This window comes from Mycotypha africana (assembly GCF_025528875.1).
Source record: "Mycotypha africana strain NRRL 2978 chromosome Unknown BDF20scaffold_6, whole genome shotgun sequence".
Taxonomy (NCBI): domain Eukaryota; kingdom Fungi; phylum Mucoromycota; class Mucoromycetes; order Mucorales; family Mycotyphaceae; genus Mycotypha; species Mycotypha africana.
In genome coordinates this window covers 1,923,221-1,949,347 of record NW_026515730.1, presented here as the reverse complement: position 1 = coordinate 1,949,347, position 26,127 = coordinate 1,923,221, and the positions used below count along the sequence as shown (strand labels likewise).

General features: G+C 38.2%; 8 protein-coding genes across 8 annotated transcripts; 3 read left to right on the top strand and 5 right to left on the bottom strand.

Annotated features, from left to right (window-relative positions):
• Positions 1-2,862: 2,862 nt before the first annotated feature.
• Positions 2,863-3,012, bottom strand: BDF20DRAFT_810268 (uncharacterized protein; the record flags this gene model as incomplete). Its single annotated transcript, XM_053076596.1, has 1 exon — positions 2,863-3,012. A coding segment is annotated over one exon (150 nt), but the record flags the coding sequence as incomplete, so codon positions are not given.
• Positions 3,013-3,657: 645 nt separating this feature from the next.
• BDF20DRAFT_914007 (uncharacterized protein) lies at positions 3,658-5,078 on the bottom strand (the record flags this gene model as incomplete). Its single annotated transcript, XM_053084136.1, has 2 exons — positions 3,658-4,968; positions 5,070-5,078. 2 exons carry the CDS (start codon positions 5,076-5,078, stop codon positions 3,658-3,660), a joined length of 1,320 nt encoding a protein of 439 aa, XP_052935985.1.
• Positions 5,079-6,114: 1,036 nt separating this feature from the next.
• Positions 6,115-6,306, bottom strand: BDF20DRAFT_821193 (uncharacterized protein; the record flags this gene model as incomplete). The annotated part of the gene is made up of 1 exon (XM_053077599.1): positions 6,115-6,306. A coding segment is annotated over one exon (192 nt), but the record flags the coding sequence as incomplete, so codon positions are not given.
• A 266-nt stretch (positions 6,307-6,572) lies between these two features.
• BDF20DRAFT_914006 (uncharacterized protein) lies at positions 6,573-6,927 on the top strand (the record flags this gene model as incomplete). Its single annotated transcript, XM_053084135.1, has 2 exons — positions 6,573-6,734; positions 6,829-6,927. The coding sequence occupies 2 exons, from the start codon at positions 6,573-6,575 to the stop codon at positions 6,925-6,927; spliced, it is 261 nt and encodes an 86-aa protein (XP_052935983.1).
• Positions 6,928-9,748: 2,821 nt separating this feature from the next.
• On the bottom strand, positions 9,749-11,203 carry BDF20DRAFT_876378 (Sas10/Utp3/C1D family-domain-containing protein). The gene is made up of 3 exons (XM_053081367.1): positions 11,085-11,203; positions 10,932-11,016; positions 9,749-10,854 (listed from the first exon to the last, which is right to left on the bottom strand). The coding sequence occupies exons 1-3, from the start codon at positions 11,143-11,145 to the stop codon at positions 9,837-9,839; spliced, it is 1,164 nt and encodes a 387-aa protein (XP_052935982.1). The 5' UTR covers positions 11,146-11,203; the 3' UTR covers positions 9,749-9,836.
• A 1,764-nt stretch (positions 11,204-12,967) lies between these two features.
• On the top strand, positions 12,968-14,731 carry BDF20DRAFT_914003 (uncharacterized protein; the record flags this gene model as incomplete). The annotated part of the gene is made up of 8 exons (XM_053084134.1): positions 12,968-13,106; positions 13,193-13,552; positions 13,649-13,734; positions 13,851-13,948; positions 14,024-14,261; positions 14,382-14,418; positions 14,526-14,589; positions 14,668-14,731. The coding sequence occupies 8 exons, from the start codon at positions 12,968-12,970 to the stop codon at positions 14,729-14,731; spliced, it is 1,086 nt and encodes a 361-aa protein (XP_052935981.1).
• Positions 14,732-15,847: 1,116 nt separating this feature from the next.
• Positions 15,848-19,441, top strand: BDF20DRAFT_581865 (uncharacterized protein). The gene is made up of 5 exons (XM_053075803.1): positions 15,848-16,034; positions 16,108-16,210; positions 16,331-16,542; positions 16,634-17,229; positions 17,289-19,441. Exons 1-5 carry the CDS (start codon positions 15,965-15,967, stop codon positions 18,954-18,956), a joined length of 2,649 nt encoding a protein of 882 aa, XP_052935980.1. The 5' UTR covers positions 15,848-15,964; the 3' UTR covers positions 18,957-19,441.
• Positions 19,256-19,705, bottom strand: BDF20DRAFT_820851 (uncharacterized protein; the record flags this gene model as incomplete). Its single annotated transcript, XM_053077571.1, has 3 exons — positions 19,256-19,386; positions 19,450-19,537; positions 19,601-19,705. The coding sequence occupies 3 exons, from the start codon at positions 19,703-19,705 to the stop codon at positions 19,256-19,258; spliced, it is 324 nt and encodes a 107-aa protein (XP_052935979.1).
• Between the last annotated feature and the right edge of the window lie 6,422 nt (positions 19,706-26,127).

Below are 26,127 nucleotides of genomic sequence, written 5' to 3'. Positions count from 1 at the left end.
AAACCAGTCCATTTTGTCTGATGTTTGCGCGTAAAATGACAAATGAATATCCTCTCTATAATGACCCCAAGGATGACATTGAGCCATGAGTACTGACGAATTACTCAAACGCGTCGAATATATGTCTGACATTGTCTTTCCTGCCATCAAGGAACGCACTGAGGTCTATGACAAAATGATGAAAGAACAGTTCGATAAGAAACATCGTCTGGTTGACTTTCCTGTGGGTAGCTTTGTGGTTGTCCGCAAGAAGGGTATTCAAAAATCACTCGCTCCTGTCTACGAAGGTCCATATGAAGTCGTTCGTAAGACAGATCATGGTAATTACACCCTTCGTGATGAAATTGGCCTGTTATTGCCACGCGAATTTACACCGTCCGAGTTAAAACTGGTATCTCAAGATGCAGTTGTCTCATCAGAGGAAGTGTATGAATTCGATGCCATCGTTGGTCATCGTGGTGTACCCGGTCAAAGGGAATATAAAGTACGTTGGAAAAACTATACTGCTGCCGACGACAGTTGGATTACTGCAGATATGTTCACAGATCCTCAAGCCATTATCAACTATTGGCGACGTTTGAAGGGTAGTGTGCCTAAACAGGATGCTGCTCAATTGAACAAACTCACAACTGAGGAATCTGAATTTCCCTTCAATATGACGGACAAAGGTCATATGTTGACGCAGATCGAAGAGATTGCTGATTCTACTGACATCTCAAGTTCCTCATCTCCAACTTCCAAACCGAAACGTACTTCGCAAAGGACTTCACCACGAACTAAGGCGGTGCAAAATAGTCCAGGTCCTAAAGCGTTTAATCGTAAGTCTAAGGGTAAATCGAACCATAGTTATACTCCTGCTACGGATAAAACTAGATTTCGCAAGTAGATGTTGACAAATCGTCTATTGCATTTCGACCACTTTCTTTCTGTTTCTTTTGGAAAAGTAAAGAAAATTAAAAACACATTTTTTTTTTTTTTTTGGTATCCTCATTTGCACTTGTCACACGAATGACTGTACACTTTGCATTTGTTGATGACGACACAAATCAAACAAACCATACCATCTACCACAACTCCTTATGATCGACGTTGTTGTGATTAAATCCTCCAACACCCGTCTAGGGGGGGGGGCAATGTCGTATTTGAGGATAGATGATATACAAATATTAAAAAATAATTCACTTTATGAAGGATAAAGATGAATTATATAATATTGCAAACCAGAAATAATTAGAAACTACATAAACTCGAATATATGAGTACCGTGAATTAAGTGTTGTGTTTAGTTGACAGCATCATATGAGATGTGGAGAACTCGTATACAAATTATACAAGATCCTCACACCTCATTACTGCTGAAATAATATAAAGTAGAGTAGGAAACGAATATAGAATAAGTGATGATTCTTATACGAGATTAGCTACCTCGTATAAGGCTGAACAGGTTGTCATTTAGGATATATAGTTTACTTATTTTACTGTAATACGTTACTATATGACATAGGATGTATAGTAGAATTAATATATGGACATGCAGGATATATTGATTCAACACCAAGGTATAATAGGTTATAAGTACTATTCTCTGCCTTCGGCATAAAGAATGATTACAAGATAATAGTTTGTGATCATCCTTTACAATAACTGTTCACTCAACTCAAACACCACGCACGAATACCATTTTCCTAATTAATACTATTTTCCTGCAAGTAGTGCTACATAATAGTTAGCACGGGAAAATAGGTTAGTTGCATGATCACTAGATCAAGCCATGGATACGTTTACAAGTCCACCCGCTCCGGGTAGATGCGTAATCTCCTCAAGGGAGAATTCTATTCTTTTACGGTTCAGAAGACGTACGTCTTCTTTGAGTAGAATAACTCAGCTGTCAGTTTCTAGGTTCCGCAATATGAAGAAGATATTTAAATTTTTGCAGTAGATATTTTTCTTCTCTTTGAACTTAACTTGATTCAAAATAAAAACCTATTAGTTTGATCTCGTTAACTTTTTATTGTTTGAACTAAGTGATATTTAACTCTCAAGTCGTCAAATACCACAAACGTTTCTTCTTTTAGCAGCTTTTTTCGCTTTGACTTGTTCTTGCATACTCAAAACTGTTTGATAGGATTTGGATCAAGAGAATATGGTGAAAGATAAATACAACAATAACCTGTCTATTCGATGTACTTCTGAATGTTTAAATGAGTATGGATTGGTGCGTTGTCTATAACGATATAATGCCCTTTAAATTGTTCATGCCTAACTACTACATTTATTATTGCAGCCACAAGGTCGAAATTATGACCAGTAACGGTACCACCTTTTCCTTTGTTCACAGTCTGTACAAATCCTCCTCCAGCGTTTCTTTTCTTTGAAGGCTCCTTTTTTTTGAGCGGCTTATATTAATATACAAGACACCGTAGAATCAATAGCACATAATATGATATATTGTTTGCTTTCGTTTTTGGAACAGTGACAATAGCACGTTCGCCCTTTTCAGATCAGCTAAGAGGGATTCATGTTTATACTAATTGCTTAAATACTCCCTATCTGTTTATAGTCAACGTTGAACCCATTTTTGTTTCTCTCTTAGCTTCTCAAGGCTATTTTTGTCTACAGAATAGAAATACGCACGTTTTACGCTTAATTTGCACTCATTCTTAACGAAATGTAAAGTGAAGTGTTGGATATTTCTAAGTCCACAAATTGAGAATCGAGACTTTCCATCATTTGATCTAGGACCAAAAAAGGAATGTGGTCAAACAGATCAAGCAAATACTTCTGATGCTCTTCGTTAAGGATTGCTGGGATGCCCTGGGGTCGACTGCTTCCTCCTTTTCTTTTAAAAACATACTCACCCATTTCATATTTATTCTTCCAACTTTGAGCTGTTGAATGTGGAACACTGAGCTGCGCAGCTGCCTTGCGCAAGCTTAAACCTTGATCATACATGGAGAAAAAAAACTTTTCCCTACCAGAATCTGTATACTTGCGATTAGATCTCAATGTTGTGTGCTCCACAGTATATTCATGAGCTGCGATCTCCTCTTCTGCCTCCTCTAAAATCTTCATCGGTTTTTCTGATTATATCAAATCCATATAATGGCCATAATATGTTAATTGTTCCAACGGGTATTATGCATTATCCACTTCCATTTCATAAAAATAAGCTTGTTATCCTTGCTCATCAAAAACTTTGCCCTTTCTATTTTCATAGATAAAAGCATTCACATTGTAACTGCGGAAGAAAGAAGAGAAAAGAAAAAACTACGCCAATGTTCGTTTTTTAAGTTTTCGCTTTTGTAATTACTGAATTCTCATACTTGGGTCATTTAAATTTCACTTTTGTTATTACCAAAGTTCACTTTGATCACAGCATTTTAGCCTAAAATTAGACAATATGTTCATAATTTAGAATCGAGGAACCGACGGAAGAATCAGTAATGATGGGGATGTTAGGAGAGGATTGCAACTGATAAAAGCGCAGATGATGGCCAGAAAAGTTTAAGAACCAAGAATTCGTTATTGTATTCAGCATTTTGACTAGCCAATCAAAACTCTCTTATTGTGTTCTAAATTGTAGTCAACAGACCCCAGAGTAATACAATTTGTATTGAAATAATAAATTTTTACCATAATAACGATCAGGATAGCAGATCAGTTGGTTATTTTTGTCTTCTTCTTTCTTCTTGAGGACGTCTCTGTTGACCGAGATGTAACTGGTATAGGTGAAACTTTTTGTTTTTCAAGATAGTTCGTCATCCAGAAAAAATCTTTTTCTTCTTCAGACGACGAAGTAAAAAGTTGAAAAACTTGATTTACAGTTTCTGCACATATCCAAGCTGACAAGATGGACGGTAAAACAGTAGCTCCGAATTTTTCAATAGAATGACTGATTTCGATAGTTTTATGCCTAGTAACACGAGTTACATATTCCGTGGGCCTGTCTACTTGAATCATGGTATTAGCTAAGCCAGAGTGAATAAAGCCGACCGTTTGCAAAGATCCTCTCAATTCTGGTTTGGTTACAATGAGGTCGTCAAGCATATCTTTAAGGGTTCTTGGTAATTTGTAAAGCGCGTCTTTTAAGTGATCCGAAGAATTATCATAATTTCCTTTAGCTTCAGTTGCACCAAATTCTAAACCTTTACTATGTTTTACTTGGTATGTCCTAAATATAGAGTCGCACTTGTGGCCCATGCTCTTTCTAACCATCGGCATAATTCCACTAATTGTCCTCATCTGGTTCTTTCTTTTTTGGTTTGTGCTGCTCATTGGTTCACCGATGGCTACCTCCAAATCTTCGAACTTATCAAAACACGTCTCTATCATTCTCCAGATGTGTGTTTGGTACCACAATTCGGAGTGATGTCTCTTCATATTTCCACTTTCGTATTCGCGTAATAAACCGTAGACTGTGTAATTGATCCAATCTATGTCTTTATCTGGATTATCTTCAAAAGTGTGGTTTTTCTGCAAAGCTGAACGGATATCCAGGGCGGTTTTGAGATTATACTTGTCCATATGTGTTACGACATGTGATGGAGGCAAAGGTAGCTTCTTCTCTTCGAAGTTCATGATTTCGTCGAGTTCTTCCTTTGTAAAGACACCGTATTGAGCATAACTTGAATCACCTGGGTCTATTATGAGGGATTTGCTAGGGTGATCTCCTTGACATTGTAAGGCAAATATGAATAGCTCGTTGTCCACATATTTGCCGGTACTTAATCTCCATTTTTTCTTCGGATCCAAAGCCTTGAACATCTTGACTAAATCATTGTCGCCGTTTTCTTCTGCATATTCATAATCGATTTCATTTTCGAACAAAGTTGACTCATTCTCAAAGGTAGCTGTTTCTTCCTCCACAGATTGAGTTTTTGTTATTGTCTTCAAATATTTTTTGACAATGATATATTTTTGACGCGCTATACGATAAAAATATTGCTTCACCTCTGTTGTGCCTGTGATCTATATTAGTTTATTTTATAAATAATAATTTATTAATTAGTATGTAATTTTCAAATAAATAACGCGTTGTTAGCCATCAATAAGAAATCAGCGTCTAGTACTTGCCTCATTTTGATTGTTTCGTTTCTGTCTAGCCCAGATAATCATGTCTTTGATATTTTTATTTTTTTTTATATCTTGATCAGTGATTTCTGCTAAACATTTTGCAAATTCTTTCTTAAACGAAGTCAAACTTTCAATTTTGGTTGTTCTTGCAAAATCTATAATATTGAAATTGTTATAGTTTTGCTTTAAATACTCAACGTTAGAATTCATTTATACTGTTGGTAGGTAGGTTATCTGAGAAAAAAACTAATTTAAATAACTTCAAGGAATAAAGGGGCGGGGAAACCAAAAAAAATAATTAAATTTTAAACCGAATGGGCACAGATAAACTGACATGTGAGAAAATTGTCCAGGGCAGGTCAAAATATGTTGTGGAATCAAAAACCCGAAAAGAGGACCAAAGAAAAAGATAGTGGATCACAATACAGACTAGGTAAAAACGAAGTAACGATGGTAGTGGGCGTATAAAGCTAGTCTAGCAAAGGCTGTCCTAATGTTTCTGACGGGGTAGGGTGCATTTTCTTGTGCTGAAGGTAACCGGCTTCAAAAGAAGCATTTGGGCAATCGACCAAGATATACTTCAGTTGAATGGAGCTTTGGCACGCTGTTTTATGGGTCGAGTGGGGAGTTAGTTCAACAAATGAGAAATGGGGTCAACGACAGTGTGATATTCTTAGATATCAGGAGTTATATTTTAATAAGTTTTTAAATGTAGAGACTGAGTGAGTCAGCGAGACCGAACAATAGTTCTTCGATCATTTTATTTTGTTTTAGAAATTGAATGGTCTTTTATATGAATGCGAGGTTGGACTGAGCTTATAGTGGAATTAAGAAAGCAGTAGTGACAACCGAGTAATATTGTTCCTGTTAATAAATTGTACAACGCCACTGAGATATATCTAGATTACCAGTAAGGTTGAAGTGTGCCTGATGAAATCTTATTTGTCCCAGTGTGCCTGGAATCTTACTTGTTCCAGTACACTATAACTGGTAAAGGCAGTAAATATGGATTGTTTCTCAGATTGTTATATGAATTAGAGGTCAGAACGTGACAGACAGTTGTCGGAAGTTGCACGCGGCAGTGCATTTATAGTCATCCAATGGCGTTGGCTTCAGTGAGAGTGCATAGGGGGGGTGAAATAGGCAATGGGCTGAGTAATCGTTGGGGAGCCAGCCCAGTCTCCAGAGAAGACAGCGACTACGCTCAATAAAGCTCATTGGGAGCCAAAGAATGGCAAAAAAAAAAAGATTACAGTGCTTACGGTGCCAAATGGCGGATTTAGAAAATCCCAAATTGCGGTTTATGTCATTTCTTTTTGCGGTTAGAAAAACTCCGATTTGCGTAACTGAATTTTTCAAATGGGCAAACCCTAAACATCAATTGGCGTTGTATAATCTTAAAGCATTTCAACTGATCTGCACAGCGTGAGCAGCCAAACGCTTTATGTCCTCTATGAGGATGGTCAGGGAACCATTATAATAGAAAATGGGAAGAAACCATGGATTTTATCACAGAAAAAGGGGATGAGTATGATTTAAAAAATTTGACTGATTATGGTAAGTACTTGCAAGCACAAAACAAGTCGATTGAAGTAGATCCGAACGATGACGACTTCGACATGAAAATGGAGGAAGTTGAGAAAAGAGTGCAAACGCAGATGGTAAAAGTTAAGCGTTATATTGACTATTCTGATGGCCAAAAAACTGTTTTCCTCTATTATAAAGAAATTTAGCTTCTGTCCGCTGCTAAAGTAGCAAAAGGCAGATATTCGTGAACGAACTGCCCAGAATTGGGCTAAACAAATGATGAGAACAAATACAGGTTTCAATACCTTTGAGAAAAAACAAATTTGATGAATCGTCCAAAGAGCCAACTGCAAGAGGCTCAACGCGAACATTTGATGGAACTTTTTGATCAAAGCCATATGCCACACCGAACTAAGCCGTTGAGAGTTTGACGCAGGCATTTGAAGGCTTCAGATTAATAGCTTTCACAGTCAATAAGTTCATATTGCATGAATGTGCATTGATGCTTACCAAACTTTCGCCATCCAGGCGTTAGAAATGATGCTAAGTGCTTGAAGGAACGGTCTGAGTGGGTAGCAAAGTGGACAGCGACAGATATGGATTACTTGCATAATTGTATTCTTTTGTGAGAGCGGTTTTCAGATCAACATGAGGCCAGCGTATGGTCGCTCAAAACGCGAAGACGCCTGCAATCGTTGAGACATCCACTACAAAAGCAGAATCGCATTCAATCTTAGGTGCTATTTCGGCAGCAGGCGTGATCAATATCGATGTCAAGGTTCGCCAAATGGATAAAAGAATCAAGGTAGTCGGTAGTAGTAAGAGGAAGCCTACTCTTATCAATGATCATTAGAGAAAAGGCATTACTGCTGGCCATTATTTGAGATTTCTACAGCAACCAATGGATATTCCTGACAAACATCCTGAATTTAAAGAGCGTTATCTGATTATGGATAATTCTCCTATTCATTCAAAGGATGAAGTGGAAGAACTTGTCAGAATAAGAGGGTACAGAAGCATTTTTTGTCCTCTTACTCGCCTGAATTGAACCCAGTTGAGCAATTCTGGTCGATTTTTAAGAATATAGTTAGACGGAGTGATTTTCCAAAATGCGGAAAACCTTTATACAAGAATTGCCGAAGCGTGTAATGCTGTTAAGTAGAAAGTTTAAGTAATATTGTACAGCATTCTGTCAATGTGTTTCCAAAGTGCTTACATAGTTCAGTACAAAAAACCATACAACGCCAATTGACATTCATAAACTGCCATTTGCAAACTCCGCTCCCGCCATTTGATTTCTCTTATAAACTACTTGCATTCGACTTATAGGTCATTTTTGCAGTTTAAACCGAACAAAGTAGTATATGGATGGAAAAACTATTTACGGATACAAAAAATAAGATAGAAAAAAGTAACGAAAGAAAAAGAATAAAGTTGACATCGTTAGATCTACCAACGGTTTCATGACCAAGTCTTTGCAACCATTTGGTTTTCTCTTAAACCGCAAAAAGATATGACATAGACCGCCAATTAAAAATCCGAAAGCCGTCATTTGGCACCGTAAAGCACTGCATTCAGTAATGATAAGTGCTTTATTAAACATATTTCAGATTCATCAAGATTCATGAAGATGACGTAACCGGTAATTTTTTTTCAAATCCCCCGTCATCGTGTAATACGTAACTGGGAGGGAAATTTTTTTCCTTACAATTTATGTTTTTCTTCTTGTTAGCAACATGTTGAATGCGCTCTTTTGTTGATTCAAATGAAGGCAATTATTTAACGCTACGTGTTTATCTTGCTATTCCAAACGTTACTAATTTTCCTTTTTTTGTTAGTAGCAGCTTTGATTAGCAAGGTGAAACGAAATAACTAACTGCTCCAGGCATGGCGACCTGGATATGCTCTTCGAGTGTATTAAATGAAGGCTCGTAACGGTCTTTGGGTGATTCCAGTAAAATGATCACTTCATTTTGGCAGTGCTTACATCCATGGGTAAAGGAGTTTGAAAGCTTCTCAAATACAACTTCGTGCGTTTAAGCTAGTTATTTCGTCCTGACCTTGCTACGATAAATATTCCTTGTTTGAATATATTATGGTTGTTACTTTGGGTTTTGGCAAGACTGGCTCGTTTATAGAAAAGCTCTGCAGTTAATAGCCTTGAAGTTTAACAAGGCAGCTCAACCGTATATGAAGCACTGTTGGCTTCTAAAAATCTATGAGGAATAAACCACCCCATTGAACCAAACAATAAATTCTTTAGTGAGTAATGAACGAAAAATAATAGTAAAGTAGATCATTTTTAAATACATAAAAATAATTATTGATAATGCCTTTAACTATTTCAAGGGTTAATGAAGGATTCCGACTCTTGCTCGACATAAATGAATATCTCATTTAAGCCTTATGGATTCTCTTAATTTGCGTTCAGATACAGAATTTTTAAATGAACTGCTGCAATGATTCAAATCTCTGTTTCTCTTCAGTATTGCAATTGCCGCTTTGATATTTGTATTCGTTTAGTCATCCTTTTGAACATCTTTCGCCTGTTGTAATTTGTGGGCTCTATTACAAGTCGTTTGACAATAAAGGTTTTCAGAGCAGTTGTACATTTCCTTTCGAGAATAGTATGTTTGTCCAAATAATTTCATTAATAAGCTCACAATTTCTTTTCTTGTTCTCTTCTAAACCAAAGTCTTTGAACATTTTTGATGCGGGAAGTGTTTTATGAAATAGCCGTGTTGCCAAAACCTCTAATGAAGGGATAAATATGCGCCGTCAACAATTTCCTCTTTTTTTCCTTCTCGACTTTTACTTGAAACGTGGGTCGGTCGAGACAGCGTTCATAGTTGTTGGCAAGGGCTGATTGAGGCAGTGCTAGTACAGACAACTGGCAAGTTCTTGTTTAATTTTATTCTACTCTATTACGCGAATTCATATTTAGCAAAGTGAAATGTGGAAATATGGGAAACTGCAAGCCGTGGAATTAAAAAAGTAATGGTGTGATTGTGATAGTGTCGTTGTAAGACTTAATGGTTTATTGTTTGCATACTGCTTTGCAGATCTTCTAGACACTGAGGAAATGCAATGTTTGCTGAAGAATTTGGCTTCAAGGAGCAACGACACTTATAAAATTGCAATTCAAAACTATTTTAGACTGTTCAGTTTATTAAAATTAGAGTACAAAAACAATTCAAATTTCTATACAGGTATCTTTCATAATTTATAGTCCTAACTTAGGATCTTCTTTTGGCCTTTCCTCCCTTCTTTTTGTGTCTTTTCGCTGAGAATTTATTCTTCACCTTACTTTCGCCATCAAACAGACCATGGAATCCATCATCGTTGCCTTCATCCCTTGTACGTTTAGTACCACTACTTTCGAAAACTTCGTTCTTATTTTTCTTACTGCGGCTAAGTACATTACGGTAACGTTCATTCTCCTGTTCTTCGACATCTTTCAAACCAGCCAAATTAGAGAAATCATTCAAATTATCAAATTCACTTTCGAACTTCATTCTTCTATTCTTGTTCAATCTCTTCTTCTCACGACGTGTCACTGAAAGACGAACAAAATTATCTTCTTCATATCGATTCTTTTCTGCAATCATACTATCTACCCGATCACCGAAACCTGTGCCTTCATTGACACCACCGAAAACATCAATTTCTTCCGGATTCTCAGACATTTCTGTCATCAAATCTTTCATGATACGTGATCTGGATGCTTTTTCCTTATAACGAGCTTCGTCTCTTTCCTTCTTTCCGCCCTTCTTCTTATCATCTTCTATATAAGTAACAGGTGCTAATTTGGGTGGTCTATATACGCCCGTTCCTACATTCTCCTCTTCATCCACATCTTCATTGTCTTCATCTTTAGCAAGTAAATTCATTGGGTTTGGTCTGAAGGCTAATGGATCTACTGCCACAGCTTGTGCCACAGTTATTTCTTCTTTCTTTTCTACATCAGTCGTCTCGTTTGGCTGCCCTGATTCGTTCTTTCTGCTGGTGTCCAAAACCGCTGCTCTCACAAGTTTATCGATCTGATATTTTAGTTTGGTTTCTATAGGCTTCATCTTATCTAATAAAACCCGAAGTTCGACGAGAGATTCAACAACTGGATTATTTTCAATTTGTTTGCCGGATATCTTTAGATGTACGTAAAAAGCAAGCTGAAGGATATACTGAAGCATAATGTGATATTTCACCTCAAGGAATGAAACACCTTTTGAAGTGTGTATTTGATCATCTTCAATCCTATGAAAAAGAAAATGAAACAAATGTAAGACTAAACATACATTAGAGGTTATAGACTTTAATGACCGTTGACTAACTTTTGTTTTAGGGGCTTTAGTTGGTTTTTCATGTCAATGACCTTTGCTTTGAGATCTTTTACAAGCTTTGTGAACTCTGCAACTTCTATACAAAACGATTGTAAGTATAGCTCTCTATTTCTTATCTTCTTTGTAATTAATTAATTCCCTTACCGTCTGCATCGTTGACTGTTAGTGATTCTAAAGGTTTTTCCAAGGTGGCTACTTCTGACATGATCAATGAGGGAAGTATATCTTTTTGTTTGACTATAAAAAGAAAAAAACGTTGAAATTCCCATTTGTGGAAAGGCACAAAAAGGTTTCGTTACATTTGGAGGCAAGGCTTAGATTGCCGAAGTATTATAAGTCACAGTATGAATTTGGTAGAGCAATTTTGAAATTTATGGCAGTCATTTTCATTTTTATTGCAGGAATTGTTAATGCAAAGCAGGCATTGTCAGCCGTACTGAATACAAGCCCTTCCTGCACAGCCATTATTGTTAATAGCCCTCCTGAATAAGTGGTCGCAGCTTAAACCCAGAGAATAAAGCATGTTTACTTACAAATCTATTGTAACAGAAACAAAGAAGGTTCTAGTGTATTTTATATTCACTTAAAGTTCGCAGGAATTGACCTTTTCATCAGATCGGTTGATATACCTAGCTGAAGAGTAGCACGAGGTGTATATTCAGAGCCTGTCCTGGACTGCAAAATATTATATTGATTCAACAAGTTATTTCGCTGCTGTGTTACTATCTGCAACTTCAACCTGGTGTTTCTTATATTAGCAGCATTGATCGCTTCATACAACATTTCATTCAGTTGCTGCATTTTTAGTTGAGTAATAATTTGTTGCTTTTGATATTTGCAATCAAATTTATGTCCTCGTCGTGGCTAAGGATTGGTTTGAAGTCTATCCTCGGAAGTGAGATTCAAAATCTAATAGATTTTCTGGCCCGCTAAATTATTGTTGCGGTTATTCACGTTGTTGTGTTCAGTGTTCAACAAGAACAAATGAGATATCTGCTTGCCTGATAAATGGATAACTGTATTCAAGTCGATGACGATGAACATAATGTCGTAATTATTCTTTACTTTTTAAAGTCTGTTGGGATTGTATGCTAGTCACTGATTTCAGGTACGGATGCTTCATGTGTAACCATTTATATTTAGGCCGCTTCCTCTTTATTAAACCTAACCTATATTAGAGTCATATAGATACAGCGAGATAGAATGTTTTTTCTACCTGATTCCATGTATTATAGTTGGTATCTGATCAAACGCATCACAACGAATTGAATTTCCACAATCCACTGTTGCAAATATGGGCTTTCAAACATAAGATGGCCCCATCTCAGACTCTTTGAATTCCTCCAATTTTTAATTCTTGGTGTTCTTATATCCCTACTTCTTTCAACACATTCCATTTGCGCTCTGATTCTGTTATCTCTCCCCTCGTCAATGTCTCATCAAGTCTCACTGATCCCCCACTATTTGATATATATAACCATCTAGTCAATAAGAGGAAAAGCTTTCCAAATGAAGAGGATATGAAAAACCATCCATGGATATATAAGAATACCAATGTTGGTCGTTTATACAACAAGTACAGATTGCTCTGCACCAATTTTAGAAAACATAAGAACCATCCTGGTCAATCATATGTGCATGACTTGACATCTTTGACACGTATTTTCTGACAAATCATACATAGTCCACGATCTTCTCAAAGGACTTGGAAAATTTGCCCGATTTAGAGACGACGAAATGACATATCTTTTCTTCCATTGAAGCATTTCATGACCTCTACCACGCCCATTATAACTCAACCTGAAAACGATAGCAGGAGAACCTAATATTTTGAATTTTTTGTTCTGACTTCTCAGTTAAACTATGGCCAAAAAGCTCTTTGGTATTATAAATTGGTAAGTAAAAGTACAAAGATATAGAAAGATTTATGAATTTAATGGTTTTACTAAATCCTTTCCGAAGGCTCCTGCGAAGGATTCAGAAATTCCCATCTTCTCCTCTAATGGCTACAAAAGAAAGAGCGAATTATGGAGTACATACTCCGATCCTTTGCTGCCGTGCTTGATCAGCGATTCGGATCGACTTGTACATTCTTCTTTGGACGAGTATTATTCCGATTGAAAAAAGAAACGTCTCGACCTGATGTATCAATCAGTGAAAATCACAGTTAGCAATAGGAAACAGTGTAGGTTACGGAGAAACTAGAACCCAACAAGACTGCTCTTACAGCATTCGCAAACAATCCTACATAGAAATCGCTAGTCTTTCGCACGTAACTGGAGTGAACCATGAACTTCAATTCGTAACGGATTTGAAGGATAAAGTTACCGAGGTTAATATAGATGCTTATACGTTGAACGCTCCTACTATGTTGGGTGCACCACAAGATTCTGATCCTGTTTCTGTTAGTATTGGCGATATTCCTCATTTCAAGCTCACAGATAGTGTTGGCGCACACCACTTCAAGACGTACCTGTTCTTTCCGAGGATCTACGCCTACAATTGCCGTAATGGCATTGATATCAAGTCATATCCACCTTTGAGTATTCTGAAAATCTTCATGGAAAATGTCTTTATCAAGGCTTTGGATAATGAGTTGCCAGCTGCCATTCGTCATTGACTGAAGAATTCATTCTACGAGGATAAAATCCAAGGAGATCAACAGTCGTAGAGAATCAATGTATCTTTACATTGGCTGTCTGAATCAGGTTCTCGGGGCCGTCAAGCGTCAAGGAAAGTCTCCAGGGTGATTCCTTATTTAAAGACTTCTTTTAGGTTTCCTTATTGTGGAGTGGTAAGGTACCTTTTGACTACTTTGTTAACTCTGTGTCATTACCTCAACGTGGGTTTGTTGACTTTGGTATAACCTTTTCCTTTTTGTGGTCTCGCTTTTTGGATCGTCTTCAAAAGCAGCAAGCCAATCGTCAGTATACCTTTCGTTATGAAATTCGCGTGGTCGCCAAAACCATCTATACCCCAAGAATACACCAACTGCAACACAGACTAAAGTAAGTTTTCTTGGTCTCAGGCAAATCATCGGTCTTACTATTGTAGTTAACCCCATTGTTGTACTCTATACTTAGGGATGTATTACTTGATACCAATAACATTTATACCCTCAGCAGCAAGCATTATACCCAATACCAGCAACAACTTTTTCAGCTATTACTTGAATTAGCCAACATCTATGCTTATCGCTGCGATACTCATGATTATAATATCCTCTTTGTTATCATCAATGCTACATGCGCCACCATCCCTCATGCCATGGGACAAAACCTCATATACTGTATCTACATATTTAAAATGTTCTTCGACCAAGTTTCACTTCCTTTGAACATCAAATTATACAAATTATACATATAAAGAGTAGATGTCCGACTCCACCATAAACATTCGCAATTTTATTATGCAATTCATTGTTCACTTAAATACTCATAGATGTTCCGTAATATCAATTTGGATAAGCCCACGAAAGGTATGCATCTTGTGATCCAGGGGTAAGCATATTTGATTGTCCTCATTCTATAGTCAAATTTCAAAAAATTGAATATACTTATACTTTTTTGTACATATTGGCAACAGAATTTTGTTTAGGCTCTAAAGCTGTTCAACTTAACACAAATATTGATCCTTTGATCGATGTCAAGTAATTTGCAACTTTTAGCTGCTCTTTTACTATTTCATAGGCGAAAACACCTTATCTGTTGCGACATTGACCAACTAGCCCTCAGCCTTCTATACGAGCCAAGACAGCGGTCGACAATATTTTTCTAAGAATTGGTCACTGATTTTAACTGTACATTCATTTTATCCTTGAGAAATCCATATTAAACGTGCATGTGTTGAGCAGTGAATAATTTAGTGCTCACAGATGTTTCATATTATTTTTCCAGCATATAGATTTCTCAAAAAGTATTTACTTTAGCCTTTTTTAATGTATTTCTAATTATCTACTACGCTTCTCATTGCATTCTATAACAGAGAAGAAGTAAATGATCTAGCTGTGTCGTTCATTTTGGAGAACGACATTTATTTCTTGGTTACTGACATTCAATTGTCTTTTAAGTAACAAACTCTAACCGTTCTCACTGCTCACTGTATTATGTAATATAAATGTATTTGATTTAACGCTGAAAACAGATGGTTTCGTGTAATGTAACTCAAAGATCAGTTAGTTGAAAATCCGTTTAATTTAGCTACAACTTTTTATTGATTTTCCCCTCTTTTTTTTTTTACTAATTTACTTTCCGTTCATTTATCTACTTAATTGTACACGTCTCTTCCTTCTTTCCCAGTCTATCCTTTTTCCATTGACATTGCGACATCAGGGTCATCTCGACAAAAGCCGAATGTCCTTATTCTCTAAATTATCTAAAAATACAGACAAATCTCTTTATCCATGGTCACAGAAGAAATTGAGCGGTAATAACAGTGTTTTACCAAGAGCTGGCCATGCTGCTGCTGCTGTTTCTCCCGACACCATCATCGTTTATGGTGGAATACACAAGTCTTCAACAAAGAAAGAGATTTTCTATATTGATACCAGTAATTGAATAGTTATCATATCGTTCTTCAATGTTTTAGTTGCCTAATGTTAATTATTCGAGATTCTCCTAGATAGTATTTCAGCAAATAGCATACATGTTTCGGGTGACATACCGACTTCAAGAATATCGCCTACTGTGGTTGCTATGAATAATCATGTTCTGCGTATGTAATGCATATAAATGACTTTTTATGATTCAATGTTTACACTCTAGGCCAGTATCCTGACTTTTTTTCTTTATTATTGTTATTAATAGTCTATGGCGGAAAACCAACAATACCCAACGAGAGATATGACAACGGATTTTATATTTTAAATTTGAGTAAAGTACCGGATCTATCTTTTTTGATTCACTTTAATTTACTCTTAATCTCATCTCTCGGTAACAGATACAAGACAATGGTCCCGTGTCAAATTAGAAGGGCCTCAGCCTATAGAAAGATGTGGACATACTGCAATAGCTCAAGATGGAATTATGTATATTTGGGGAGGGCAACAAGATGGTCATTATTTTAATGACCTATTTTTTTTCAATACCAGCACATGTATGGATCATTGCTCTCTTTACAATTATATCCAAGTGCTCGTACCTAAACATACACTAATTTTGCTTTCTAGTCAATCATACGCCGAGATGGGAGCAAGTTATCTACGCCAGTAGCGAATGCCCTCAACCGAGATCAGGACATATTTCTGTTATTTTTGAAAATAAGCTATACATGTAAAGTTCATACACAAAACATTGAAACTAAGAACCAATCAAGAACAATACTAGCAATTTGTAACACAACCTTTAATTGACTAAAAACAAATACCCCGCAAATTTTACTTGCACTTGTAGATTTGGAGGTACAAATGGTAGACATTTGTTCAATGATATTTGGTCTTTCGACTTACATTCAAGAGTTTGGACAAGAATTGAAGCAGATGGTTTCATTCCTATAGCTAGAGAAAGCTGTGCTGCAGCGATGTCGGATGACGTTATTTATATTATTGGAGGAAAGGCCGAAAATGGCGTGGAACTGAATGATTTATGTGCTTACAAAATTAGAAGTATGTGAGATGACTTTTTTTGTTTAGTAACGCCCAAATCCCAAGTATTCACTGACGAGAATTTTTAAATTGGACAAAAAAAAAAAAAAAGGTAGACGTTGGTTCAAGTTTCAAAATATGGGTCCTTCTCCTTCACCTCGTTTTGGACTCACGATGACATCAGTGAACAATCGGTTGTTTGTCATAGGTGGTGACAACGAGAATGCGAAAATGGAAGACGCTTCATTAATTTACATATTGGATTGCTTAAAGATTAAATACCCTGCAGATACCCCACTTCCTCAATCACAGCCATCCGTCAATCAGACACAGAACAACAACCAAAATGTTAACCCAACAAATAACATGTATCAACAACAACAGCAAACATCTTACGAGACATCTATAACGAAACCGCTGCAACACCAAAAACAATATGAGCAGATGCCACCACAAAATAGTCAGGAACAGCCTATACAATCAGTCACTCAACCTAGCTCACCTACACAGCAGCAAAGTCAGCAATATTCTCTTGCTGCTACTGCTGTTATGAACAGTGTTAATAATATTCGAAAAGATGGAGATAGTTCGACGTATTATAGCAGTAATGACAGTCCATCGTCACCGATAAGTGATAACAGTAGCCCTTCAAGCGCTTCACCTCGTCATAGGTCATTTTTCCCAGACTCTCAAATCTCTCCCCAACAGGTAAATACATAAAGATCCGCATACCGTAAAATAAATCTAACCTATTTTGAGTATTACAGACACCACCCGTTCGACCTCCACGGCATATCTCGACTGTTCCTGAAGCAGCATTAAGACGCCCTCGTGGAGCCTCCCCTTTGCCATATACCGAATCAGAGATCGCCTCTGACGCTCGCCGTCATTATCAACCGCCTATTTCGTCACCCACTCCTATGGAAAAGCAAAATAGCAACTTGTCCGTTCCTGATTCTCTTAACGCAAACCAACCAGTAGACAGTCGAAGCTCACCGAACTTTAGCAACAATTTAACGCCGCCCCCAAGACCTTCTCGTGATGGTGTAGGTTTAGGAAATGTTCAACGAAACACAGTAATGTCGCCTACCGACGTTCATCATAGAGTAGCAACGTCGGAACAACATGATCAAGATGAAATACAGCGCCCAAAATCGCAAATACCTACGAGTAACAGCCAGCTTCAGTATCATCATCAACCATTACAACAACCATCTGAACCAATTTCTGAACGTTCGCCCAATCGTCAACATGACAGCCTAGCATCACCCAATAGCACATCTCCGTCTCCTAAACCAAGCAAGTCAGTACAGATTCAACAACAGACAACCACTAGTACCAGTACTGGGAGCAATAATGCAACCAGCACAGCAGCAATTCAAGCGGCCAATATAGCGGTTGCAGAAGAACGCCAAACGCTTTTACGTGAAATTGCAACTCGTGACACAATCATTAGCGAAATGAAAAAGAAAGAGAATTGGTGGAGAATGGAAGTCTCATTAGCACGTAAATTGCGGCAGTCTCTAAAAGAGCCCTTTGATGACGGTTTCGATGCCGATGAAGCCTTCTTGATGGATATTGACCATTTTAGCAACGACAAAGCTAAATTATTTGAGCAACTGGTTTCTGTTAAAAGTGAATTGCGACGTGTCAAAGCAAGCATTTCAAAGCAAGCTCAGCCTATATCAGAAAAGGTGGCCCAAGCAGATCGAATGCGTACAGCTGCTTTACAGGAAGCAGCCTATTTCAAAAGCAAATATCTGGCACTGAAAGCACATCGACAGCAGGAATTAGATACAGTAACGGAAGCAAGATGTGATGATTTAGAAAAACGACTAGCCATTGCCTTATCGGAAAATGAAGCGAAGCATAAATTATTGCAGCAGTTACAAAAGCGCTCTCAGCATGACCAAACAGCCAGACAAGCGACAGAAGAAAGGGCTCGTGAGGCGAATCAACGTGCTGAAGAAGCTCAACAAGCACATCAAAGGGCATTGGAAGAATTGCAGCTGGTGTACAGTCGCGCCACAAAATCCGAAATGCAAATAAGGGACAATGCCTCAAAAATCGCTGATTTAACCCAACAGTTAAGGGATGCATTGTTGGCTTCTCAACCCATAAGCAGAAGCCAAGAACTGGCCGAAGCACAACTAAAAGCCTCTCAATTGGAGGCTGCCAATCTTAAAGCACGTAACGATGCTGCAGTCTTGAGACAGAAGTTAGCTGAGCAGAACGATGAGATAGCCCGTTTAAGAACACTTGTTCAAGAACGAGAAGACGCTTTATCAGAAGCAAAGCTTCACACTGAAGATTATGAAATTCAACTAAGAATGATGAGAGAAGCCATCAACAACCAGCAACAGCAACAAAAGGCTGCACGCGCTACCGCTGCTGCTGTGAACAACAATGAAATCTCACCAACAAAAGCATATTAGACATCTATACACAAAATTCATAATAGATCTTGAAAATATTTAACGTATACTCCTACTATTGGTTATAATCATATATTCCCCATCTTTAGCTTAATAATAAAACAATATCACTTTCCAAGTCAAATCCTTCCCTCTTTGCTCTCAACTGATTTTCAATTCTGCTCAATACTACAAAATTCAAAAATCACAACTGACAAGCTCGATGCGGGAATATTTAGCCTTTTAATGCAAACAATGGAAAGACTATAAGAATACAATTAAAAAATCATAAATAAAAATACACATGTATATACAAAGTTTTATCCTTCACGCCATTGATGTTGACAATCATCGTTGCAGCACTTGTAGAAAATCGAGGAAGGTTCATCTGCAGAACGAATTTGAATCATCATGAAATAAGCTTTATCATGTTCGCATTTTGGGCAAGTAGCTATTAAGAAAGAATAAGATTAGCCAAGTGGATCAGGTCACTGATTGTCTTTGCAATATTAACCTTCGGTCGTATCCACGTTTGCCCATGCATCAGCACCACCCAACACATCATCTACTTCTTTTCTCTTTAACTCTTTACGATTTGTATGCTAAAAAGAGGGCCAAAATAAGCTGACTATTTTAAACTTTCGTGCTATATAAAACTGACTTACTCGGCTCTGAATGCTATAGACATACGGACAAGATTGGCAAAAGAAAGCTTGTCCACCATCGTTTTCGATCAGCAGTAAATTGGCACAGTTTGGGCAAAATAGCATAGTGCCTGGCTGTTGTGGAAGAAAAAAAAATTGTCAAACAAAGATGCTACACACATCACTGTCTTTTTACTAAGTTTTCGGCCATCTTGCTTGTTTCCGACGATGTCTATTTTAATGCCAGACGGTTCAGTGCTGGAGGATATTGTTCGGTTACAAAAAAAGTAATTGTCGATTATACAAAGATATAATTGGCGGTTACCGTACCGTACCAAAATTAAAAAAAAAAGCACGTACGATACCGATACGATACGATACGCTTTTTTCTTTATTTTACATTACAAAAAAATGCCTGATTACTCCAACACTGATAAAGATACACCTGACAGCATCCTCCCCTATAATCACAGGCCAGGAACTGACTTGATTAGTAAACGGGTACTAAATGACGCACGAGTACGTTTATAGAGAGGTTTTTATTGACAAAATAATTTTCTTTAAAACCCAGTGGGCACAATGTTATATAAAATTGTCCGGGGCAGATCCGACTGTTTATAAAAGTATCTAAAAAGCCCTTTAGGATCAAGGGTAAAAACGAGTTTGTCACAAGGTTGAGTGATTAGAAGGAGACATCCATTGGAGCAGTAAAGATCCTAGAGCAACATCCAAGGGTGGGGTTTCTTTGACGTGGAATAGATAGTCTAGCTCATACAGTATGTAGCAGAGGATCGGCCATTGGTGTTCCCATTGACGTTTTATCGTAGGTTGTCTAGGCGAATGGTTAGGTAGCTGATTTAGAAAATACGAAAGGGGATCATCTATTTGCTGTAGTTGCTGCAAACGCGAGTGCATATTCAGGCATTGGATTGAGTGGGTCTTTGTGAACAATGCTGAGGGGTGCCGGATGCAGTAGGTGGTGTTACCACTAGGTAACCAATCAAGTCGCCAACGAAGACATCGACTTCTTTCTTCTCTTGTCATAGGGAGCCATAGTATGGGATCTAAATTTACTGTTGGGCGGCAGACTGATATGAGCTTAGAGTTTGTTGGGGCGCTTTGCATTGCTTGTAGGGATTCTGTACAAAAGTCTTTCAGGGGCTGTTTGAGATATTTCTGATCCATCGTCGGGGTGTTTTCCTTGGTTCTTTGCCAGAGGGGTGTACGAGAGAGCTGACTCCAGATAGAAGAGCTATTTGGTTGTTGTACATATGGCAGCAGTAGGGACAGTAGGGCATCATCTGGGTGTGTGTGTGATGGTAACAGGAATTTAGCCTGGAGAGTGTAGGCTCTTTCTCGCATTGAGGGTAAGTTGGCTAAGTGACGCATTATCTTGGCAGAGGATCAAATTGACCCACCAAATATCCTGCGAATGCATTTGTTCTTTACGTTGTCCAGTTTCATATGATTTGTCCTGTTCAGTTTGCTTATCGCCAATCCGTATTCCAGTTGAGGGCGGACCATATGAGCGTAGAACCTGAGAGGTATTAGCTTATTAAAGCCGTTAGGGTTGACTCCAATCGGCGATAAGGTGTTCATAGTAGCCAGGGCTTTGGTTGTGTTGATATATATGAGCTCTTGAGTATCCAGGTAACCACCGGGCTTGAAAGGAACTCCCAGATATGGGAAGGAATTGTTGCTTCGTAGTGTGGATCCATAAAGGAGATATTCCATCGTTGATTGATCAGAGGAAGCCAGTATTACACACTTGTCAGGGTTCTATCGGTAACCACGGGAGTAACTATGCTGTTCACATTTTTGAAGTAGGGATTGCATTTGGGATTCTTCGGCAATCAAGACCACATCGTCCGCATATAATAAACAGTTCATATTTCGAGCCAATTCCAATGGCAGTAGACCATCCACTCTTTCTTGGGTTCGTAGTTGAGTAGGTAGGTCATTGATGTAGTATGAATACAGTAATGGCGACAGAATAGAGCCTTGTAGCACACCAGTAACTGGGCAAAAACGTGAGGACTTAGCATTTTGTAGCAGTATCTCTATTTCCACTTCATCAAAGAGGCTCTTAAGTAACATAAGGAGAGCTGTCGGTACGTGATGGCGAATTGTGTTCCAAATATGTTGTCGATCCATCGTGTCATAAGCAGATTTAATATCCAAAAAGCTAGTACTGGGTTGATGCGATGGTGTCGTCGTAATATATGACATATTTCAGCCAGACATAGTGCTTGGTCTAAGGAGCTACGTGCAATACGAAAGCCTCCTTGGGCTATAACTATGTTGGGGCCGTTTCCGATAAGGTATTCCTTGAGACAAAATTCGAAGATCTTCCGAAATACGTAAGTCAGGCTGATTGGACGGTAGTTGCCTGGGTCGTCCGGAGGACCTTTCTTGTAGATTGGGATTGTTTGTGCCACTCGCCATGTCTTCGGTGTATAGGACCATTGCCAGCAGAGGTGGAATGAATACCATAGATGGGGCGTAATAATATCTGCAACGGAACGGAGCATCTCAATGCGAACGTCATCAATACCTGGAGCTTTCTTTGTGGGTAACGAGGTGAGGGCCGTTTGTATCAAATCTTTGTCAATAGGGAAATTTTCCAGACTGTAGGGAGCTGTCCCTCGGAGTGGAGAGTTGTTGGATGGACTGCGGTCTTCTGGGAGATATCGTCCTGAAATATCATTTCCATGTGAGTAGCCATCTTATTTGCCGCTTCTTGAGGACCTGCTATGTTAGAAATGGAAGGCTTTGAGTTCCGTCGTTTTTTTATTTTGCTAAACCGTGCAATGGCTTTAGTAAATTCCTTGTTCTCCATGGTGGAGCAGAATTGTTGCCAGGTTTCACGTTTGCGTTGATGTATTAATCTTCGAAGTTTGGCTTGGGTCTTTTGGTGGAGGATCCAGTAATGAAGTCCGTTAACTCCAGCAGCTTTACGCCATTTTCGATAGTAGTGTTCTTTTTTGTCAAACGTGTTTTGCATCGCCCTCTGTCCAAAAATGTTCCATCTTGATTGTTCTTGGTTGTGTCATACGGCCACAGACTGTATCCAGTGAGGTATATATCGCTTCACACATCGCTTGGTTCAAATGTTCTATCTCTTCTACGGCCCGTGTTCTACGTTGCGGGTCAGTGTGGCTATTCGGGGAGCAGGCAGTTAGTGTTTCATTGAAAGTTTGACGATAGCAAAATTTTCTGAGGGTTTTTCAATTTGCTCAAATTCCATAGTCTACGCTGAGGGGGCAAGGTAGTCGGGATTGTGGAAGCGGTGCTGAAGTCAAGCGTCATGAATTTATGGTTTGAATCAAGTGACATGTCGTCCAGGATGGTTAGTGTTGGTGTGAGTAGCTCAGTATCACTAAAGAAATAGTCAATAATACTCCTTCCATTGTAAGTGATTGAGGTGGGTTGTCCATATTGCAGTCGGGCGTTCCAATTAATTAACTAGATGATTAATTTGAATCCAATCGTGCAGCAGCTTGTCACGGTATGTAAATGTCGAATCACCTGTGAGTGAGCCCATTCTCGCATTAAAACCACTGCATATGATAGTAGTGGTTGTGCCTGGCATGGAGGTTGGTATTTGCTCAAGAATGCTTTCTACTATGTCGTTGGGTAGTGATGGGGGGAGGTATAAACAGTGGATAAGAAGTTTGTGCATTGTGAATGATAAAGTGTACTTAGCTAATAATGGTTGGTTTGTTGTGATGTGGTGGACTGGTAAGAAGTGGTTTGGGTTCACTAAAAGGGCTATTCCGTTTTGTCCACGGTAAGTATTTCCTACGGGTTCGCCATAAGTATGATATTGTTGCCAATGGGTGGGGTATCTATTGGGGTTAAGAGCCACGTTTCTGTTACAAGTAAGATATGAGATTTTTCCGCTAAATTAAGAATAGGTGTGATTGCTTGTTTGGGTAGGCCGGTTGCATTTAACAATGACATAGAGATACTAGTCATTATTGATTGTCCTCCTCGAATTCCAAATCCGAGGGGTAATCATTCATTTGTTCGTCGTTGTCAGTGATGAAAATATTATTTTGAGTAGAGCTGTTGGCAGGCATGGTGGTCGTATAGGTTTCTTGGGATATCATATTTTGTTGAAAGAAGTATCTCGCTACTGCATATCTAATGGGAGTGCGAATGTAAGTGAGAGCACGATGGAGTCGCTGTTGATGAAGTTCTGTTGCTTTGGTCTGGCGTTCGCTGCCTGATAGGGAGTCATACTGGGGGTCTTTCAGATACCGGCTGTGGGATCAAAATTATCTGTGAGGTGTATTTTACATTTGCGAAGTTGGTCTTTGAACTCTTCGGCACAGACATTGTGGACAAGGATTGCGACAATATTGCGGTTGGGGTAATGAATATCGAGTAGTCGGCTGTTGTTGATGCCTAAGGTGTGTTGTATTTGCTTATTTAAAAAATTGATAACAGTTGTAAGTCGATGACTATGAACTTAGGTGTCTTTATTATTCTTCAGATGAAGTAGAAGGATTATTTACTTTGTGAGGTTTAATGGGAATTATATTATTTGAGGACGCGTATGCTAGTCACTAATTTCAGGTTCAGATGCTTATTGGGTGATTATTATACTTAGGCCTATATCTTGTTCTATGTTGTACATAACCTATATTAGATGCAATATAGATAGACCGTGGTAGAATGTATTCTCTACCTGGTTGTACGTACTCGAGTATTGTAGTTATTATCTCACCAAACACGTCATTACCCCCCTCCAGATGGAACATCGTCTGTTAAAAGTGGAGGTGAGGATACATATTTTGATTGTAGTTGCGTAATGTTTGTAGAAGTTATAATAAGGAATTGAGCGTGCACTCTCAAAGCCTAATATTTGATTCAATTTTGACGCATTTCTGTGAGCTTGCCATGATCAACCTGTATTCGTTGATTTGAGGACAGTGAATGAAGTGATTTGACATACATGTATGGTATGTTATCAATTGAGTAGTGTGCATACTATAGTTTAAAGTCAAACCAGATCCATTCAAGTTCATCTTGATGGGGATGAATGCCGTTAAAAACCCAGTGGGAAAAAAGGTACAACTTGAATGTCCCAATGATCTAATCACTTTATAGTTTACTGCGTTTGCTACGACGCATAACACGACTCTCTGATGTTGAGGTGTGCTTATTATTACATCTCCTGCGTTTTCCATTTCCTGATGTGGAATCTGTACGCATATTTACTGTGTGCATGTCTTTTTCAAGATCATCTGCATCCATAATTCTCTTAAGCATCTGTGATTTCTTGTAATTTTTTGGAGGTGTATATCGTTCTTTTTCCTGATTCATATCTTCATGGGAGAGTTTAATTCCCAATCGTCTCCAGTATTCGTTGATTACTTCAGGATCAGTGAAGTTTTCAGGTGGAATCCAAGAGTCATCATCCTTGGTGTAATTTTTCCAGCGCACAAGATATTCCCTATTGCCTGGTTCTCCACGGTGATCTATAATTGCTTCAATTACATATAATTCTTCTGCAGGTATGATTTCCTCTTGTGATATTAACTTTAGTTCTTCAGGTGAATAGTTTCGAGACATTAATATGCCTTCTTCATCTTTTAACACATATGATCCACCTCGTGTTTTCCTGACTACAGTGTATGGTCCTTGATATGCAGGTGACAAATTATTGTACCTGTCTCTTACCCTAACCATAACATGTCCTCCTTCAGGGTAGTCTATTATTTTATGCTTACCATCAGCAATGCTCTTCTGCTTGTCAGTATACAGTTTAGTTCGTTGAGCAATGGCTGGAAATATAATGCTAGACATGTAGTCAATTCTTTCCATCAATTCTTCATGAGTCATATATGACTTTTCTGTAGTTTCACCATTATTATCATAGCGGATAAAGTCATTCATCTTACGTGCAAACATAAGTGAGAATGGGGTAGAGTTCAATCTCTTGGACACTTTGTTATTAAGCATCAGTTGCACTGAAGGGACATAATAGTGCCAATCTTCACCGTTTCCTTCCATTATTTTCGCTAATACCTTTTTTGTGCTTTGCACAAACCTTTCACTTAAATTACTAGCTGGATGATAAGCGGTGATGTAACGCTTGTCAATTGCCATAAGCTTGAACATGCTGTTGATTAATTCATTCTTGAATTCAGTGCCATTGTCAGAAATAGTGAAATGACGTGGGTATCCTAATAATGAGAAGATCTTGATGAGAGCTTGAGCAACCACTTTGGCAGTTTTATCAACTAGTGGTTCCAGTATAACAAATCGTGTACAAATGTCTACTACAATGAGTAGGTAGGTATATTGCCCTTGATTGGATTTAAATGGGCCAGCCAGATCCATGGCATATGAATCACCAGGCATATAACTATACACTGGCTTCTGAGGGTTATATCCCTTTTTGTGTACATTGTACTTTTGGCATGTAGGACATTGGCTAACATACTTTACTGCATCTGCTAATAAGTTAGGCCAATGCATATCTTGGTTATGAATGTGCTTGACAATGTGATCAGCACCAAAATGCCCGAATTTGTGAG